The sequence below is a fragment of the Oncorhynchus mykiss genome, chromosome 25, assembly GCF_057628025.1.
Source record: "Oncorhynchus mykiss isolate SJ-2025 chromosome 25, ASM5762802v1, whole genome shotgun sequence".
Lineage (NCBI taxonomy): Eukaryota > Metazoa > Chordata > Actinopteri > Salmoniformes > Salmonidae > Oncorhynchus > Oncorhynchus mykiss.
Genome location: NC_143046.1, coordinates 23,582,501 through 23,602,941, shown reverse-complemented (window position 1 = coordinate 23,602,941; position 20,441 = coordinate 23,582,501). Strand labels below are relative to the sequence as shown.

Here is a 20,441-nt window from a genome sequence, read left to right as displayed (position 1 = left end):
TATGGTTGAGAGAGTTCCGTAGAGATAACATACTAATGATACTCCCACCTTCCCCTTACTCCTTTCTCTGTCCAGGGAAAATCACCTCTTCGTCTTAGAGCACCAGGTACTCTACCCCTTAGAGACTGCTGCCTTATGTACATAGTCATGGAACACTGGTCACTTTAATCATGTTTCCATACTGTTTTACCCACTTCATATGTATATACTGTGTTCTAGTCATGGCTCATTTTACAGTATATAATTATCATTTCTACTTTTTTCTGGATTGTGTGTGTTTATTTATTTTATCTTTATTTAACTAGGCAAGTCAGTTAAGAACAAATTCTTATTTTCAATGACGGCCTAGAAACAGTCATTGCCTTGTTCAGGGGTAGAACGACATATGTTTACCTTGTCAGCTCGTGGATTCGAGCTAGCAACCTTTCGGTTACTAGTCCAACGCTCTAACCCCTAGGCTACCCTGCAACCCCAACAGTGTGTACTGTTACAGAGCACAAAGGACAGTTATGGACCATGAGGACAGAGTTCTAATCACCATGACCCAACAGAAGATAAACTGCATAACGAACAACACTCTTCTCAGAAAGACAGAAATGCAATCATCTAATGGTCAGACACTGAGCTAAAGCGTCCACTCAGCAGCCTGCTGCGAGCGGGTTGGGTGCCTGCCAGACAGAGTCCTTAATCCAACAACAGTCCCCCCTCCACAGCCGTCAGCCAGCCGAGGCCCATGCAGGCATTTAACCTGATAGACATGCCAACCTGTACCCCACATGACAACACACAGAGCAGTTACCTAACCTCTCCTGCTCCACAGCCTGCTCCCTCATATTAACAAAAGCACAATGGTGCTGTATCTCAGGGTAGGTCAGGGAGCAAACTGGGCCTTTAGCAAAGTTGACTGCATGCTTTGCATCTCTGGCACAGTGGCAACAAAGCAACATGATTGAACATTACGGTGTCCTTACAGCCATCTCTGGCACAGTGGCAACAAAACAACATGATTGAACATTACTGTGTCCTTACAGCCATCTCTGGCACAGTGGCAACAAAACAACATGATTGAACATTACTGTGTCCTTACAGCCATCTCTGGCACAGTGGCAACAAAACAACATGATTGAACATTACTGTGTCCTTACAGCCATCTCTGGCACAGTGGCAACAAAACAACATGATTGAACATTACTGTGTCCTTACAGCCATCTCTGGCACAGTGGCAACAAAACAACATGATTGAACATTACGGTGTCCTTACAGCCATCTCTGGCACAGTGGCAACAAAACAACATGATTGAACATTACTGTGTCCTTACAGCCATCTCTGGCACAGTGGCAACAAAACAACATGATTGAACATTACGGTGTCCTTACAGCCATCTCTGGCACAGTGGCAACAAAACAACATGATTGAACATTACTGTGTCCTTACAGCCATCTCTGGCACAGTGGCAACAAAACAACATGATTGAACATTACGGTGTCCTTACAGCCATCTCTGGCACAGTGGCAACAAAACAACATGATTGAACATTACGGTGTCCTTACAGCCATCTCTGGCACAGTGGCAACAAAACAACATGATTGAACATTACGGTGTCCTTACAGCCATCTCTGGCACAGTGGCAACAAAACAACATGATTGAACATTACTGTGTCCTTACAGCCATCTCTGGCACAGTGGCAACAAAACAACATGATTGAACATTACGGTGTCCTTACAGCCATCTCTGGCACAGTGGCAACAAAACAACATGATTGAACATTACTGTGTCCTTACAGCCATCTCTGGCACAGTGGCAACAAAACAACATGATTGAACATTACTGTGTCCTTACAGCCATCTCTGGCACAGTGGCAACAAAACAACATGATTGAACATTACTGTGTCCTTACAGCCATCTCTGGCACAGTGGCAACAAAACAACATGATTGAACATTACGGTGTCCTTACAGCCATCTCTGGCACAGTGGCAACAAAACAACATGATTGAACATTACTGTGTCCTTACAGCCATCTCTGGCACAGTGGCAACAAAACAACATGATTGAACATTACTGTGTCCTTACAGCCATCTCTGGCACAGTGGCAACAAAACAACATGATTGAACATTACTGTGTCCTTACAGCCATCTCTGGCACAGTGGCAACAAAACAACATGATTGAACATTACGGTGTCCTTACAGCCATCTCTGGCACAGTGGCAACAAAACAACATGATTGAACATTACGGTGTCCTTACAGCCATCTCTGGCACAGTGGCAACAAAACAACATGATTGAACATTACGGTGTCCTTACAGCCATCTCTGGCACAGTGGCAACAAAACAACATGATTGAACATTACGGTGTCCTTACAGCCATCTCTGGCACAGTGGCAACAAAACAACATGATTGAACATTACGGTGTCCTTACAGCCATCTCTGGCACAGTGGCAACAAAACAACATGATTGAACATTACGGTGTCCTTACAGCCATCTCTGGCACAGTGGCAACAAAACAACATGATTGAACATTACGGTGTCCTTACAGCCATCTCTGGCACAGTGGCAACAAAACAACATGATTGAACATTACGGTGTCCTTACAGCCATCTCTGGCACAGTGGCAACAAAACAACATGATTGAACATTACGGTGTCCTTACAGCCATCTCTGGCACAGTGGCAACAAAACAACATGATTGAACATTACGGTGTCCTTACAGCCATCTCTGGCACAGTGGCAACAAAACAACATGATTGAACATTACGGTGTCCTTACAGCCATCTCTGGCACAGTGGCAACAAAACAACATGATTGAACATTACGGTGTCCTTACAGCCATCTCTGGCACAGTGGCAACAAAACAACATGATTGAACATTACGGTGTCCTTACAGCCATCTCTGGCACAGTGGCAACAAAACAACATGATTGAACATTACGGTGTCCTTACAGCCATCTCTGGCACAGTGGCAACAAAACAACATGATTGAACATTACGGTGTCCTTACAGCCATCTCTGGCACAGTGGCAACAAAACAACATGATTAAACTGATTTAGGTTGTTAACTTCCTTCATTATTCGTATCCTCGGATTCCCCAAATCCATGATCAAATCAAATCAAATTGTGTTGGTCACATACACATGGTTAGCAGATGTTAATGCGAGTGTAGCGAATGCAAGATGGAATCAGTGGGATAAGGGTGTCTTTAATTTTATCCAAGGCAGCAGGCCCAGCTAACCCTCCCCTCTGCAGCAAGTCCCACACTTGTTTTCAACAGATAGTGTAGTTTCACAGCAGTCAGCAGTTCAGTACTAGAGGACTCTGCTTAGGAACCAATACAAACAAATCCAAGTAGTTCTAATGGGTAAATAACCATATCATCTTAGATAAGATGAAAGAGTGAAAGAGTTGGGAAAAGGGAAAAAGACAGAGAGAGAGACAGAGAGAGCAATACACAGAGAGAGAGAAAGAGACAGACAGAGATAGCTATACGCACAGAAAGAGAGAGACAGAGAGAGAGAGAGAGAGACATTCAGAGAGAGCAATACACAGAGACAGACAGACAGAGCAATACACAGAGTTTGAGACAGACAGAGCAATACACAGAGAGAGAGAGACAGAGCAATACACAGAGAGAGACAGACAGAGCAATACACTGAGAGAGACAGACAGAGCAATACACTGAGAGAGAGAGAAAGCAAGAGAGAGAGAGGGGGGAGTAAAGTATTGTCTCCCTGAAGTGTGCTTGCTGAGCTGATAGAGAAGCCAGAGACGATGGTATTCCCCCTGTGTTGTTCTGTGCTGTGCTGAACTGTTCTGAACTGTGCTGTTCTGAACTGAACTGTGCTGTTCTGAGCTGTTCCGAACTGTGTTGTTCTGTGCTATTCTGAACTGTTCTGTTCTGTGCTGTTCTGAATTGTTCTGAACTGTGCTGTTCTGTGCTGTTCTGAACTGAACTGTTCTGAACTGTGCTGTGCAGCGCTCAACGTGGTAACAACAGGGCCTCTGGGAAGAGTTAATGTGGGACTATTAATGTGATTAGAACGTCCTGTCCACACCCGAATTGACACCCCATTCCCTTTATAGCGCACTACTTGTGGTCAAAAGTAGTGCACTATATAAGGAATAGGATGTCATTTTTGACTCAGCCCCTGTGTTAATACTGTGAGAAAGGTCTTAACCTGTTAATTGGCTAATCTAGGGACTGAAACCTGAGAAGCCTCTCTGAACTTTACAACGCCTAACACGTCTGTGATTGACAGGTCCAGAAATCCATATTACACTGGCAATCTACAGGGATAGGTATAAGTCAATACGTTAAGAGGGCTTTGGCTGTGTGCCAATTCTCAAAACCATCTTTCTTTCCTTATCTCCATTCCTGGATGGCCAGTGATTTGAAGGGACAGGGTTGGGGTAAGTAGTAACCCTTGACAATCCCCAAAGACATTTGAGATCCCTAATCAGGAAGAAAAAGAGAAAGGGATAAAGAACCACTATAAGAGTGCTGAAATATGCTGTAGTTCAACCAGAAGAGAGTAACACAATATAATGCTTGAATGAGAAACCATCCCACCGGTGTCTGCGGATGTACTTAATCAGAATAGCCCTAAACATTCTATAGGAGTGCTGTGTAGACCCGAACCCCAACAGACCACATGATCCAACTGAATTATCAGCCTGTTGGGGTTAGGAAGAGGGGAAATGTGTTCTATTGAATAACATTATATCTGAAATACGTATTGTATGGCTGTCTCTGTCAAGAGAGTTACAGCTATTCAATCTCAACCAAGTGCTCAATTTGCTGGGATGTACTGCATATTAAGAATCCATGTTCAAGCGGCAAAGGCAAGACAAAAATGTCTGTATGAAATGAGAAGAATAAAAGAAACACGCCATTATTCCGAAACGAAAGCCATTCAGCTGCCGCACTGTTGTTTTAAGGGGTGTGAAACAACTCAAACTGCTCTGTATTGGTGGAAATGAAAAAAGTAACGACGGTGAAATGTAATCACAATGTAACCACTCAAGCGTAATATCACTCCAGTGCTATTCCCTCTGTGTAATTCATTCAAATCAAACCATGAAAGACTGGCTAATTTCAGTTCCCATTTCATGTGCCATTCTCAGGAGGTAGAGTGAGTCATTCGAATTTCAAATTCCAAAATATCTTCTGTCACTTCGAGTCATCGTATCACACAGAAACATTCAACAGGACCCACGATGTCTATCCCTGGAGAGCACAAAATATATATCCAACTTCCACCAATCTGACGTTTTACATGGCTGGCTTTCTCGTTGTGGATGGGATAGTTCAATGACTTGGCTGTTGTAGAGAGATCGCAAGAGACCTGAGGATAGCGATATAGTTGAATTCAATGTTTAGAGGTTAGCAAGTGGAGGCTTTGGCTCAGTAGGCTAACGTAGTCTTGAGTTACAGAGTATACATTACAGGTTAAGGTCCCTAACCTACCCCCTACATGTCCCAATGGCTGAGCTAATGTATGCAGTGTCTTTTAGTGAATACATGAGCTTTCTGAATGGTGTTGTGTGCTGATTGTTGTTGCGTGCCATTGGAGAAGGGTTTATGTAGCAAACTATGTGTGGTGCGCAATGCTAGGTGATGAGTGAGAGACTCGAGCTCTGTCTCCCTCTCCCCCCCCCCCCCTCTCTCTCTCTCTCTCTCTCTCTCTCTCTCTCTCTCTCTCTCTCTCTCTCTCTCTTTCCCTCTCTCCCTCTCTCCCTCTCCTTTTTTCATCTCACTCTGTTTCCCTCTCTTCCTCTCTCTCACTCTCTTTCTCTCTCCCTCTCTCTTCCCCTCTCTCTCTCCCTTTTTTCACCTCACTCTGTTTCCCTATCTTCCTCTCTCTCTCTGTCCCTCTCTCCTCTCTCTCTCTCTCTCTCTCTCTCTCTCTCTCACCCCCCGTCTCTCTCTTTCCCCCTCTCCTTCTCTTCCCTCACTCACTCTTTCTCTCTCTCACCCCCCCCTCTCTCTTTCCCTCTCTCCTTCTCTTCCCTTACTCTCTCTCTCTTTCCCTCTCTCCTTCTCTTCCCTCACTCTCTCTCTTTCTTTCCCTCTCTCCCTGCATGCCGTCTTACACATATGGCTCTCATCGCTTGATGCTCAATCACAATCTCCAGGGACTCAGTCAGTCTGCTCCAGAAGACTAGTAGAAATAATAATAATAAAAACATAGTACTGCGAAGAGGCCTGTGGCCAAGCAACATAATCAAAAAATAGTTTCTCTTGTTTTAAAGGATTTTGTCTTCCCTAAACAAAGACAAAGACTATTCATACGTTTGAAGTTAGGGTGCTCAGAATCGTAAACTTTTCCAGATATGGACATGGCTGTGTGCTGAAGCTCTTTCGGCAAGTCGATGTCCCCTGTTTCTGAAGGGTTTCCGGAGGTCATATGTTACATTAACAGACAACAACAACAAAAGCAGAGCACAACACACTGTCTGAAAATCATCGAGGACCAGTTTAATGGACTTTTACAGCATAGAGCTATGACAAACATTTTGACCAACGACATCACCAGGCCGCTATCTTCTAGTAGCAATTCCTGCGATTAAGGACTTGCATTGATAAAGATCTGATCTCCCAGTTGAATTTGTTGTTTCTTCATAGATTTACAGTGTGCTGGCTGACAATAAGAGTAGGATTTGATTTCCTAGGAAAAACTCAATTATCTGCAAAGGTTCTGAGAGAGAGAGAGAGAGAGAGAGAGAGAGAGAGAGAGAGAGAGAGAGAGAGAGAGAGAGAGAGAGAGAGAGAGAGAGAGAGAGAGAGAGAGAGAGAGAGAGAAAGAGAAAGATACATAATTTTGGCCTCTTCATTGGTTATGAGTGAGGGCTTGTTTTGCTGTGGTGTCAAAATCATATAATTTAAACAAGTCTCACATGCAGCTAAACAAAGTGGTCTCTTAGTTATTTTTCTACAGATGAAACATATGTGGGCAGGGACAGACTGTCTATACAGAATCAGACATCTGGAGACTGAATGGAGCACTGACTGGTACAAATGCAATCTATGTACTGTATATTGGACTGGACGTGGGATGCGTGTGGGGCAAGCCATATTAGCTTCTCTGCCATGTGCCATTCATCAGGATGTAAACATCAACACATCTAACTCCAGGCGCAATGACAGAACAGGTCAATAAGGTTATTGTGTTATGAATTCAGCTCAAAGTGTTTCCAGACTGACTGACAGCCTTAGCCAGGTCCACCATCAGAGTAGTAGCCTTTCAGTTAGCCTTGGTGCCTTGCTAATCGCTAGCAATAATATGCATGAAGAGGTCCGTAATGCGGCTTCGCCCTGCCCCCCTCCCCCATCTCCTGTGTAATGAACAATGTCTCAATCGGAAAGACTGGCATCACATGCCTCAGACCAAGTTGACATAAGGGGAAGCGCCACAGCATCAGTCCTGAAAGCGTTGAAAGCCTCCAGACGTAGACACTTGAATACCAACTTCATGGTGTACAAAATAATTTACTTTGTGGTTTGCAGGTCAACCCCTGACAATGTTAACATTAGTAATCCCTTGTTATATGGACTTGTGGCCCGTGCTGGACCGGAACACACAGAACAATATGAATGAATGTGGTGTGGCATTACAATGACCAAACTGCTCTGAACCCCTATTGGAAACAGGTGTGGTGAAGAAGAACTCGAAGGTGATATGCAACCCAGAGTATTTGCGAACAAGCTACAGAAAAATTATTATTAGGACTTTAATTTGCTTCCATTCCATAAGCCTGTAAAAACACCTCAATCCATCACCAATGCATGCTGAGCAGTGGAGGAATGTTCTTTCTATATACACACAAGGTAGTTTAGGTTCCAGGCAGTGACTGTATACAGGTAATCTCCAGTATACAGTAGATACAGTACAGTAGTATTTGATATGTATGGCTGCATAATTATCCTACGCAAGAAATCCGGTCTGGGCCAAAGCAGTAATTGAAACGCCTGAATGGCAAAAATTGGACAAGAACATAAATTGTTCTGCAAATGCATGAACTATCCCTTCCATTAGACCACCCTAGAGCCTACACTGTGAAAAGTGGGACTAAACTGTTGTTCATTTGGAGTACTTATACTGATTGGAATGATTAAAAATTACGATTTGGATTCGTTCAACCTATTATTCAATGTGTCTGATCAAATATGATTTTTTTAATTGAACCAAAGCTTTTAAATTGCTTTCAACACCTCACGTGCATGTGCATTGAATGTAGCGGTGGGAGCCTATCAGAAGAGTTGGAGGCGTGTCTTATTGATGACGTGGCTTTCTGCTTGTTCTTTTTGCCCCGCCCTTGAGAATGATTGTGACTCCAGTTAATGTGGTCTTTTGCATTTGTTATTCGAACTTCAGCTGACACACTGCCACCATTTGTAATTTTACTTACATACTGTAAGTGCATGTGCTATTAAAGAGAAGGGTAAGGTTTAGATATTGTGTCTACTATATATGACAGTCTTGTGTAAAGAATATGTTTGGAAAATTCTTTCAAGTTATTGAACCAACTTATTTCTCTATGTCCAGGGAATTTATTTCATTCATAGTAAGTCAATTGAAGAAATGTGATTAGGTCATTCAAAATATTAATTTTTACTTGGAACGAGATAACAACAATGGGTTGTATTTATATTAAATATTTGTTTTATTTGTTATTTATTAGGTTTAACCAAAGGGGAAAAGTAAGTGTTGAAAGACATAGGTTGCAACTTGACAAATAGGTTTGGTAATAATCAAATAACAGTTGGTATTGAATGGAATATTTGGTTTCAACAAATGTAGAATTTTTCAAACGGAACGACCAAACCAATTGATATGTGACTAGTTGAAGTAATTTTTGAAGGGGTTGATACAAAAATATATATTTTTACAGCGACTGCAACACCTGTGGGAAAAATATATTCACCTGAATCTTAATGATAAGATGTTAGTCTGTCTTGACAGGGAAAGAAATGTTAACAGCTATGCATTGCTTACTGGTATTATTCTATGGGTAAAAACACAGGCAACATTCAGCCATGTACTTGTTCATCTTATTGATTCCCTTTAAGCCTCCACTCCATTTGAACTAAATGACCGATCAAGACAAGGGGCACAGAAAAACCTTCAATGTTTTCAATGCCCAAGATATTCAACCTAGTGCGATGCCCAAGATATTCAACCTAGTGCGATGCCCAAGATATTCAACCTAGTGCGATGCCCAAGATATTAAACCTAGTGCGATGCCCAAGATATTCAACCTAGTGCGATGCCCAAGATATTCAACCTAGTGCGATGCCCAAGATATTCAACCTAGTGCGATGCCCAAGATATTCAACCTAGTGCGATGCCCAAGATATTTAACCTAGTGCGATGCCCAAGATATTCAACCTAGTGCGATGTTATTCAACCTAGTGCAGGTTATAATGTGCTAAAGCCCACCTCCAAAATCCAGTTTAAGATATGTAGTTATAGCCTTTTCGATTATGTATTTCTGAACGTTGTTCATATGACCTGAATATTGTGGAGTTTCATGGTGGAAAGAGAGATTGAGGGAATTATTCCTTCTGAAAACGTAGAACCATTCCATGTTTTGATCAGACAGCTTCTCCTCACATAAAATGCGTGGTCGTGATAATGTCGTGAGTGATTTGTTGGAGAATGTTTTTTTTTAAAGGAATTCATTGCATAGCAGCATCAGCTCTCATTGAAACCCATTATGAACATAAAGGCACAATTGTTTGATTTAAGTTTAGCCCTACAATCAAATTGTATTTTCCACCAGAAAATCCCACTTCAACCCCTGCCACATCCTGCATAACATAGTAGCCTATAGACTAAGCTCCCAAAACAACAGTCTAATCAAATCATCTGAAAAAATACATCAATGACATCACAGCCAATAGTCCACTCCCAGCCCAACTCATGAAAAAGTTGCATGCATAGACCTCACCACAAAACCAACACAGAAATCCATGCGTTTTCTGTGCTGCCACAGACATTTTCCTAGTGCAGTTATTCTTGGGCTACTGCGTAGGCCTAATATGCGTCATATACAGTACTTCTCTTCTGTTCGGCCGTATATCTATCTACCAATTCATACAGTCAAGCTGCATTAAGGAGAGAGCTGCTGAAGCACATACAGTGCAGCGCGCTGAGCAGTGAGGTTTGACAGGAGGCACAGGGTGGACTGCTCGATACTTTTCATGCAGACAGTTCTCAGAGAAGACAGAGCAAGACAACTGCACTGCAATTGGACTGATGTGACAAGACCTTTGAGATACAATTAACTGAGTGGGACGTTAAGAAAATGCACCATTTGGGACATTTTATTTTAATCCTTGATAACCTCTCCTTTAGTCATGTAGCCTAACAACACTTGGTCGAGCAGATTTATTTCGGGATGGTGTTGCTTGTTTTATTTTGATGCAGCTCCATGTGATTAGAAACCTGCTATGGAGGACCTCTTTAGTCAAAATGAATCTGAGCACTGACAATGCCAACTTATGGGGAAATGGTTCCTTATTGGAATTTCAGGGCGGGAAAGTGGGGATACCGTGGTTGTCAGAGTCGCCTGTCAACTCCACAAACGCCACTGGCAACGGGACGGAGATCGATGAAGTGGATCTTACCCGTGCCATCCTGCTTGGCTTGGTTCTGGGAGCTTTCATCGTGTTTGCCATCGTGGGCAACATCCTTGTCATCCTGGCGGTGGTGACCAACAGGCACCTGCGAACTCCGACCAACTACTTCATTATCAACCTGGCCATCGCCGACCTGCTGCTGGGCACCACCGTGCTGCCGGTGTCTGCCACCCTGGAGATCCTCAACTACTGGGTGTTCGGCAGGGTCTTCTGTGACATCTGGGCGGCGGTGGATGTTTTGTGCTGCACCGCGTCCATTATGAGCCTGTGTGTCATTTCAATCGACCGTTACATCGGGGTGAGCCACCCGCTGCAGTACCTGAGCATAGTGACCGAGAAGCGGGCACTTCTGGCCATGCTCGGGGTGTGGGTGCTCTCGGTGGTCATCTCCATTGGACCCCTCCTTGGGTGGAAGCAGCCGCCATCGCCAGACGACACGGTGTGCCTCATCACAGAGGAACCGTTTTACGCACTCTTTTCCTCCCTCGGGTCCTTCTATATACCGCTGGTTGTTATCTTGTCCATGTATTTTAGGGTTTATGTGGTCGCCAAGCGAACCACCAAGAACCTGGAGGCTGGGGTGATGAGGGAGAGGATGAATACGAGTGAGCTGACGCTCAGGATCCACAGGGGATCCCAGATGCAGGATGACACAGGCGGAGGCACCAGCAAGGGCCGCGCAACCCAGGCGAGGAGCTCCCTGGCAGTGAAGCTTCTGAAATTCTCCCGGGAGAAGAAAGCAGCTAAAACTTTGGGGGTCGTGGTTGGAATGTTTACGCTTTGCTGGCTGCCGTTCTTCCTAGCCTTACCCATCGGTAGGTATATTTTACCATATATATTGTCCCTTTTCCAAATTAATATCCAAGCACGCCTTTTACAGAAAACTATCTTGATCAATATGAATATTGACACAGCAGTCCAGCAGTTAAATGAAACAATGATAATAATAATAATAATATGATACTGTAGCCTACAATTAAAATAACCCTCAATATGTGATAATACACATACAAAAATATTATGGTACATTTAAATATATTTTGCTGCCATGTTACATTTTGCAAGCAAACTGCTGAAAAGTGGCTGAGAAGATTTTTCTTTAATATCTGGAAGTAAATCTATGTGGCCCTTGGGTCCCATTCAGAGAGAACTGTTCCATAAATCCCATCTCCAGAACATTGGCACTGACGATGGCCTATATGATAATATCCATTCATTAATTTACTGACATGATTTATCAGCATTTTACCAAATCCCTACGGACCCTGGTTAAAAGTATTACACTAATGGGATAGGGTGCTTTTTGGGACGCAGACAATATGTGTGGCATATTGGACTTTATTATTCTGCAGTGGGGGTCTACTACCTTGCCAAACAACAAACAATTGTCTATAGCAGAGACTAATGCCCATGGTGTCACCATGTCAGGGTGGGCTTAACTTAACCAGCTGTAAGGCATAATGCTTAGAGGTATGGACCATAATTCCTTAATCATATTACTAGGTCCTGGGAGGTTTTCCTGAGCCGGAGTCATATGGTCAAGAAAATGCCACATACACTCACCTGAGCGTCCTGGGCCTCTCTTTTATCTGAAATGGGGATACTCAGCCCCAGGGCCAGTAGGGCAGTGGAGTCTAGAGGGGCCAGTGCTGGGCCGGTAGGGGTTAGTGGAGTCTAGAGGGGCCAGTGGGGGGGCGGTAGGGGTTAGTGGAGTCTAGAGGGGCCAGTGGGGGGGCGGTAGGGGTTAGTGGAGTCTAGAGGGGCCAGTGGGGGGGCGGTAGAGGCTAGTGGAGTCTAGAGAGGCCAGCGGGGGGCGGTAGGGGTTAGTGGAGTCTAGAGGGGCCAGTGGGGGGGGCGGTAGGGGTTAGTGGAGTCTAGAGGGGCCAGTGGGGGGGCGGTAGGGGTTAGTGGAGTCTAGAGGGGCCAGTGGGGGGGGCGGTAGAGGCTAGTGGAGTCTAGAGAGGCCAGTGGGGGGCGGTAGGGGTTAGTGGACAGAGCAGTGCAGATAGACGAGGAAAATGTTTTCAGGGAGACCTCCGCTCTGTCCTTCCCCTTCTCTGTGCCTCTATCTCTAAGAGGTCTGTTCCAGTATGGTAATATACTGTGTCAGCTAACTATTAAAACCCTAATAAACCAGATGCAGTCAATCACTAAAACTCCTGATATATGCATTGGCAGTCGTGTAAAGTAAAGTCAAAATATTTTAAGACGTTTTTTGGGGTGTCTGTACTTTACTTTATTATTTATATTTTTAACAACTTTTACTTCTACTACACTACGTTCCTAAAGAAAATAAATGTATATACTTTTTACTCCCATAAATTTCCCCTTACACCCAAGAGTATTCGTTACATTTCGAAAGCTCAGGCAGGACAGCACTATGGCCCAAAATACACATCTACCAATATAACGTGTTGTCATCACTACTGCCTCTGATCTGGCGCACTCACTAAACACATATACTGTGTTTCTAAGTGATGTCTGAGTGGTGAAGTGTGCCCCTGGGTGTCTTGACTGTAAAAACAAAAAACTAAAGTTTTTACGGCCAAAGTGTTTGCTTAATATAAGGAATTTTACTCCAGTAACATTATGACAATTGAGTACTTTTTCCACCACTGTACTTAAGTAAATGTAAACCCAGATACTTTTAGACCTTTATTCAATTAGTATTTTACTGGGCGACTTTCACTTTTATTTGGGTCATTTTCTATTCTATTGGGTCATTTTCTAATCTTTACTTTTACTCAAGTATGACAATTGAGTACTTTTTCCACCACTGTCGATTGGCTTGGGACAGTTGTGAATGCATGCACTGAACCAGAGCATGCAGATCTCCAGTCATTAGAAATAATGTAGAGCACTTGAATTGTGAAAGAGTTTGTGCTTATCAGGAAGTACTTATCCATAGTGCACTTATTAGGAGTCTGCAGTACTAGCTTGGACTAGAACTATTAGTTCATTAAAATCAAAAAATGATGTTTTAAGTGAGAAGTAGGAATTGGTCTGAAGCCTAAAATGAAAGGACATTCACATGAGCACCACAATGCATACTCCACACACATGCTTTACCAAGGTTTTCCAGCACACAGCTTTGACCTACTACAGTAGCTCTGTTGGTCTATTGTACTTCCAACAATGTGTAGGCAGGTTGCTTACAATTCAAAACTTCTCAAACAGCCTAATTCATTCTCTTAGAGGAGGGGGCTCCCACAACAAATTGATTTGTACTGTATACAAGGTAATGCATTGCATTTATCCCAGCTTACACTAAGACATTAGCTCCTTCCACTACCTTTACAAGCTTTTTTATTATTATATGAAAGCAAGCTTTACTTTTATACTTATAGACTTAAAGACCAACAGGCTTCATTGAGCTATTTTGTCTTGTAGTAATGTGGCGCCTGCCTGTATTTCCTTAAACCTGTATTTTAACAATACATGTCATTGAAAAATAAATATATTTCATAACACCTTTGTTGGTCAGTGTGTACCCAACTTAACAACAGGGATTGGTGTGTTAAACACGGTCACTCATATAAACTCATATAAAAATCCAAATAACTTCACAGATCTTCATTGTGAAGGGTTTAAACACTGTTTCCCATGCTTGTTCAATGAACCATAAACAAATAATGAACATGCACCTGTGGAACGGTCGTTAAGACACTAACAGCTTACAGACGCTAGGCAATTAAGGTCACAGTTATGAAGACTTAGGACACTAAAGAGGCCTTTCTACTGATTCTGAAAAACACCAAAAGAAAGATGGCTAGGGTCCCTGCTCATCTGCGTGAACGTGCCTTAGGCATGCTGCAAGGAGGCATGAGGAATGCAGCAATGTCCGTACGTGAGACGCCTAAGACAGCACTACAGGGAGACAGGATGGACAGCTGATCATCCTCGCAGTGGCAGACCACGTGTAACAACACCTGCACAGGATTAGTACATCTGAACATCACACCTGCGGGACAGGTACAGGAGTTACACCAGGAATGCACAATCCCTCCATCAGTGCTCAGATTGTCCGCAATAGGCTGACAGAGACTGGACTGAGGGCTTGTAGGCTTGTTGTAAGGCAGGTCCTCACTAGACATCACCGGCAACAACGTCACCTATGAGCACAAACCCACCGTCGCTGGACCGACTGGCAAAAAGTGCTCTTCACTGAGTTGTGGTTTTGTCTCACCAGGGGTGATGGTCGGATTTGCGGTTATCGTCAAAGGAATGAGCGTTACACTTGGAGGTGGAGGGTCCGTCATGGTCTGGGGCGGTGTGTCACAGCATCATCGGACTGAGCTTGTTGTCATTGCAGGCAATCTCAACGCTGTGCGTTACAGCGAAGACATCCTTCTCCCTCATGTGGTACCCTTCCTGCAGGCTCATCCTGACATGACCCTCCAGCATGACAATGCCACTATCCATGTTGCTCATTCTGTGCGTGATTTCCTGCAAGACAGGAATGTCAGTGTTCTGCCATGGCCAGAGAAGTGCCCGAATCTCAATCCCATTGAGCACGTCTGGGACCTGTTGGATTGGAGGGTGAGGGCTAGGGCCATTCCCCCCAGAAATGTCTGGGAACTTGCAGGTGCATTGGTGGAAGGGTGGGGTAACATCTAACAGCAAGAACTGGCAAATCTGGTGCAGTCCATGAGGAGGAGATGCACTGTAGTACTTAATGCAGCTGGTGGCCACACCCGATACTGACTGTTACTTTTGATTTTGACCCCCCCCCCCCCTTTGTTCAGGGACACATTATTCAATTTGTGCTAGTCACATGTCTGTGAAACTTGTTCAGTTTATGTCTCAGTTGATGAATCTTGTTATGTTCATACGAATATTTACACATGTTAATTTTGCTGAAAATAAACGCAGTTGACAGTGAGAGGACATTTATTTTTTTGCTGAGTTTAGATATAGTGGTCTATAGAGCATGTCTTCAAACCTGATTTATATAACCGTTAGTTTACCTGTGTAATATTGACATAAGCTCAGAACCATTTGTCAAACATGGTCCTGTTTTATCAATTGCTGTGCTGATCAATGGACAGTTCATTACCTCTTTCAAATGACTATGTAGCAATCCTTAACTGTGCGTCAATCTAAGTAACATAATTTTAAAACCCCCCATCAAAATCTGTCAGTTTAAGCTAGAGATATCTGCATGGGCTGACTCTAAATTCACTCCATCCACCTTTGTCGGCCTTCCACGTCTGTGGTGGAAGGTGGTCGCTCTACAGCGATGTGTGTCAGACCATGAAAAATTGGTCTTCTCATGAAAATGCCTGTAGCATCCGAACGGTTTGGCCTAATATGACCACTGGAAAGATAAGACTCTCACAAACACTGTGTTGTTCTCCATTTTGCTCTACGACCACCACAAATATATATTATTTGAACAGCAGGACACTGTAAAGTCCATTATCCCCCTGAAGACTATGAATTAGGCTGTTTGAGAAGGTTTGAATGCTAAGCAACCTGCCTACACATTGTTTGAAGTACAATAGACCAACATAGCTACTGTAGTAGGTCAAAGCTGTGCAGGAAAACCTTGATAGAGCATGGGTGAAGTACACATTGTGGGGCTCATGCTCATCAGCTTCAGACCAATGCCTACTTCTCACTTAAAACCTTGTTCAATGTTTTGAGTTTCCATGGTTTTACATGCAACATTATTATACAACGTTATAATACAATATAACACAGAAATACAAGTTAAGTCAAAGTAAACAATAATCACAAATGGCAATAGAAATAATGTAGTTGTTAGTATTTATTTAATATTAACAGCTGATTTTCAGGAGGGAAGCAAAAACCAGATACCCATTTAAGCCAATATGGAGTAAACTGGAAAACTTTTCTCTGATCTCTCTTAACCTGTCTGGGAATGGGGTTCCGCTAGCACAAATTGCAGGGCGCCAAATACAAATCAACAGAAATCTCATAAATCAAATTTCTCAAACATACAAGTGTTAGGCACCATTTTAAAGATACAATTCTCGTTAATCCAGCCACAGTGTCTGATTTCAAAAATACTTTACAAGCTCCACAAACGATTATGTTAGGTCACCACCAAGTCACAGAAAAACCCAGCCATTTTTTCCAGACAAAGAGAGGAGTCACAAAAAGCACAAATAGAGAGAAAATGAATCACTAACATTTGATCTTCATCAGCTGACACTCATAGGACTTCATGTTACACACTACATGTATGTTTTGTTTTATAAAGTGCATATTTATATCCAAAAATCTCATTTTACATTGGCATGTTATGTTCAGTAGTTTAGTAGTTCCAAAACATGCAGTGATTTAGCAGAGAGCCACATCAATTTACAGAAATACTCATAAATGTTGATGAAAATACAAGTGTTATGGATGGAACTTTAGATACACTTCTCCCAACCTGTTTAGGATGCTGTGAATTTTCGCAGCTTTTCGCAACTTTTTTTTTAACAAATCGCGCAAATTTTTCAACGTCCTGCTACTCATGCCAGGAATATAGTATATGCATATACAGTGCCTTGCGAAAGTATTCGGCCCCCTTGAACTTTGCGACCTTTTGCCACATTTCAGGCTTCAAACATAAAGATATAAAACTGTATTTTTTTGTGAAGAATCAACAACAAGTGGGACACAATCATGAAGTGGAACGACATTTATTGGATATTTCAAACTTTTTTAACAAATCAAAAACTGAAAAATTGGGCGTGCAAAATTATTCAGCCCCTTTACTTTCAGTGAAGCAAACTCTCTCCAGAAGTTCAGTGAGGATCTCTGAATGATCCAATGTTGACCTAAATGGCTAATGATGATAAATACAATCCACCTGTGTGTAATCAAGTCTCCGTATAAATGCCCCTGCACTGTGATAGTCTCAGAGGTCCGTTAAAAGCGCAGAGAGCATGATGAAGAACAAGGAACACACCAGGCAGGTCCGAGATACTGTTGTGAAGAAGTTTAAAGCCGGATTTGGATACAAAAATATTTCCCAAGCTTTAAACATCCCAAAGAGCACTGTGCAAGCGATAATATTGAAATGGAAGGAGTATCAGACCACTGCAAATCTACCAAGACCTGGCCGTCCCTCTAAACTTTCAGCTCATACAAGGAGAAGACTGATCAGATATTCAGCCAAGAGGCCCATGATCACTCTGGATGAACTGCAGAGATCTACAGCTGAGGTGGGAGACTCTGTCCATAGGACAACAATCAGTCGTATATTGCACAAATCTGGCCTTTATGGAAGAGTGGCAAGAAGAAAGCCATTTCTTAAAGATATCCATAAAAAGTGTCGGTTAAAGTTTGCCACAAGCCACCTGGGAAACACACCAAACATCTGGAAGAAGGTGCTCTGGTCAGATGAAACCAAAATTGAACTTTTTGCAACAATGCAAAACGTTATGTTTGGCGTAAAAGCAACACAGCTCATCAACCTGAACATACCATCCCCACTGTCAAACATGGTGGTGGCAGCATCATGGTTTGGGCCTGCTTTTCTTCAGCAGGGACAGGGAAGATGGTTAAAATTGATGGGAAGATGGATGGAGCCAAATACAGGACCATTCTGGAAGAAAACCTGATGGAGTCTGCAAAAGACCTGAGACTGGGACGGAGATTTGTCTTCCAACAAGACAATGATCCAAAACATAAAGCAAAATCTACAATGGAATGGTTCAAAAATAAACATATCCAGGTGTTAGAATGGCCAAGTCAAAGTCCAGACCTGAATCCAATCGAGAATCTGTGGAAAGAACTGAAAACTGCTGTTCACAAATGCTCTCCATCCAACCTCACTGAGCTCGAGCTGTTTTGCAAGGAGGAATGGGAAAACATTTCAGTCTCTCGATGTGCAAAACTGATAGAGACATACCCCAAGCGACTTACAGCTGTAATCGCAGCAAAAGGTGGCGCTACAAAGTATTAACTTAAGGGGGCTGAATAATTTTGCACGCCCAATTTTTCAGTTTTTGATTTGTTAAAAAAGTTTGAAATATCCAATAAATGTCGTTCCACTTCATGATTGTGTCCCACTTGTTGTTGATTCTTCACAAAAAAATACAGTTTTATATCTTTATGTTTGAAGCCTGAAATGTGGCAAAAGGTCGCAAAGTTCAAGGGGGCCGAATACTTTCGCAAGGCACTGTAATAAGTATGTGTGTATAGAACACACTCTGAAGTTTCTAAAACTGGTTAAATCATGTCTATGGCTATAACAGAACGTGTTCAGGAGTAAAAATCCCAGGGAAAACTGTTCACCAAAAACAAAACAAAAAATATTCATCCGCCAGTCTTTGAATTGTCTAAGGCGATAGACAAAAAAAAAAAAAAAATAGATGAGGTTCCGTTTACAACGCCTACAGCTTCCACACTATGTCGCCAATACTGGCATTTCTTTGCACGTTTATCCTCGGTGGGATGACGTATAGGCACTTCCTGTCTTGGGGTGCACCCAGGAAATTATGAAAGTGAAAAAAATGGACGATGATTTCAAGACTTGCTGCTATCGAATACAGATCGCTCCGTGATCAATTTTATCGATTAGTAACGTTTATTAATACCTAAAGTTGGTTTACAAAAGTAGTTTGAAGTGATTTGTAAAAGTTTATAGGCAACTTTGTTAATTTTAAAAAGTGACGTTGCGTCGTGTAAAGGTGAATTTTCCTTGCATCAGACGGCCTTCATAAATTGACATTTTGGGCATACTTTGATGGATTTAATCGGGAAAAAGACCCAATTGTGATGTTTATGGGACATATAGGAGTGCCAACAAAGAAGCTCGTCAAAGGTAATGAATGTTTTATATTTTATTTCTGCGTTTTGTGTAGCGCCGGCTACCGCAAAATCTTTTGTTTAGGTCTCGTTCAGGTATTTTGGGGGTGCATGCTATCAGATAATAGCTTCTCATGCTTTCGCCGAAAAGCATTTTACAAATCTGACACGTTGGCTAGATTCACAACGAGTGTAGCTTTAATTGAGTACCTTGCATGTGTGTTTTAATGACAGTTTGAGTTTTATCGAGTACTACAAGTGGCGCTCTGAAATTTCCGCTGATTTGGTTCCTGTGCAGGAACCAAAAATACGCATAATCCGTAACAGGTTTAAATGAAACCACTGTGTTAGATTTCAAAAAAACTTTACGGAAAAAGCCAACCATGCAATAATCTGAGTACGGAGCTCAGAAAATTCCAAAAAGTTGTGTGCACTTTTACTGGACTTAGACAGCTGTGACAGCTGTGTACAGCATTACTAAGAGCATTTGCAGCTAAAGGATTACGAGTGAGAAAGTTACAGACGCACAAATATCATACCTCCAAGACATACTAACCTCACCTGTTCTTGTAATGGTGAGAGGTTATCATGTATTGGAGGTATGATATTTGTGTGTCTGTAAGTTTCTCACTCGTAATCCTTTAGCTGCAAATGCTCTTAGTAATGCTGTACACAGCTGTCCAAGTCCAGTAAAAGAGCACACATTCCCCCATTTTTAAATGGCAGTATAAATATGAAAACATACATAAGTGCTATTGATGTGTGATGTGTGTGATGTAGTCTACTGTGTACATGTGTATGTGCTGAAGTTGTTTGTCAGATCCACTTTGGCAAGCTTGACAAATTTCTTAGCTTCTCATATGACAGAAATATTCCCATAGAGATGAGGTGATAAATTAATCAGCAGGTTTGCACATTTCTACGGGATAGGTGCACGCCCACAATCCGCCACCCTGCCATTAAGCAGTGTGTCCATGGGATGTACCGTAGGGATTGTGTGCATCTGACGGTTGAGGGCAACAACAACTTACTTGA

At 42.6% G+C, this 20,441-nt stretch overlaps 1 protein-coding gene across 1 annotated transcript in view; it reads left to right on the top strand.

The window, feature by feature from the left end:
• Window positions 1–9,926: 9,926 nt before the first annotated feature.
• Window positions 9,927–20,441, top strand: part of LOC110504794 (alpha-1A adrenergic receptor) — a 25,882-nt gene continuing 15,367 nt past the window's right edge. Inside the window, exon 1 of the mRNA XM_021583608.3 lies at window positions 9,927–11,455. Coding sequence (XP_021439283.1) covers window positions 10,423–11,455 — 1,033 coding nt within the window. The 5' untranslated portion in view covers window positions 9,927–10,422. The remainder of the gene's footprint in view (window positions 11,456–20,441) is intronic.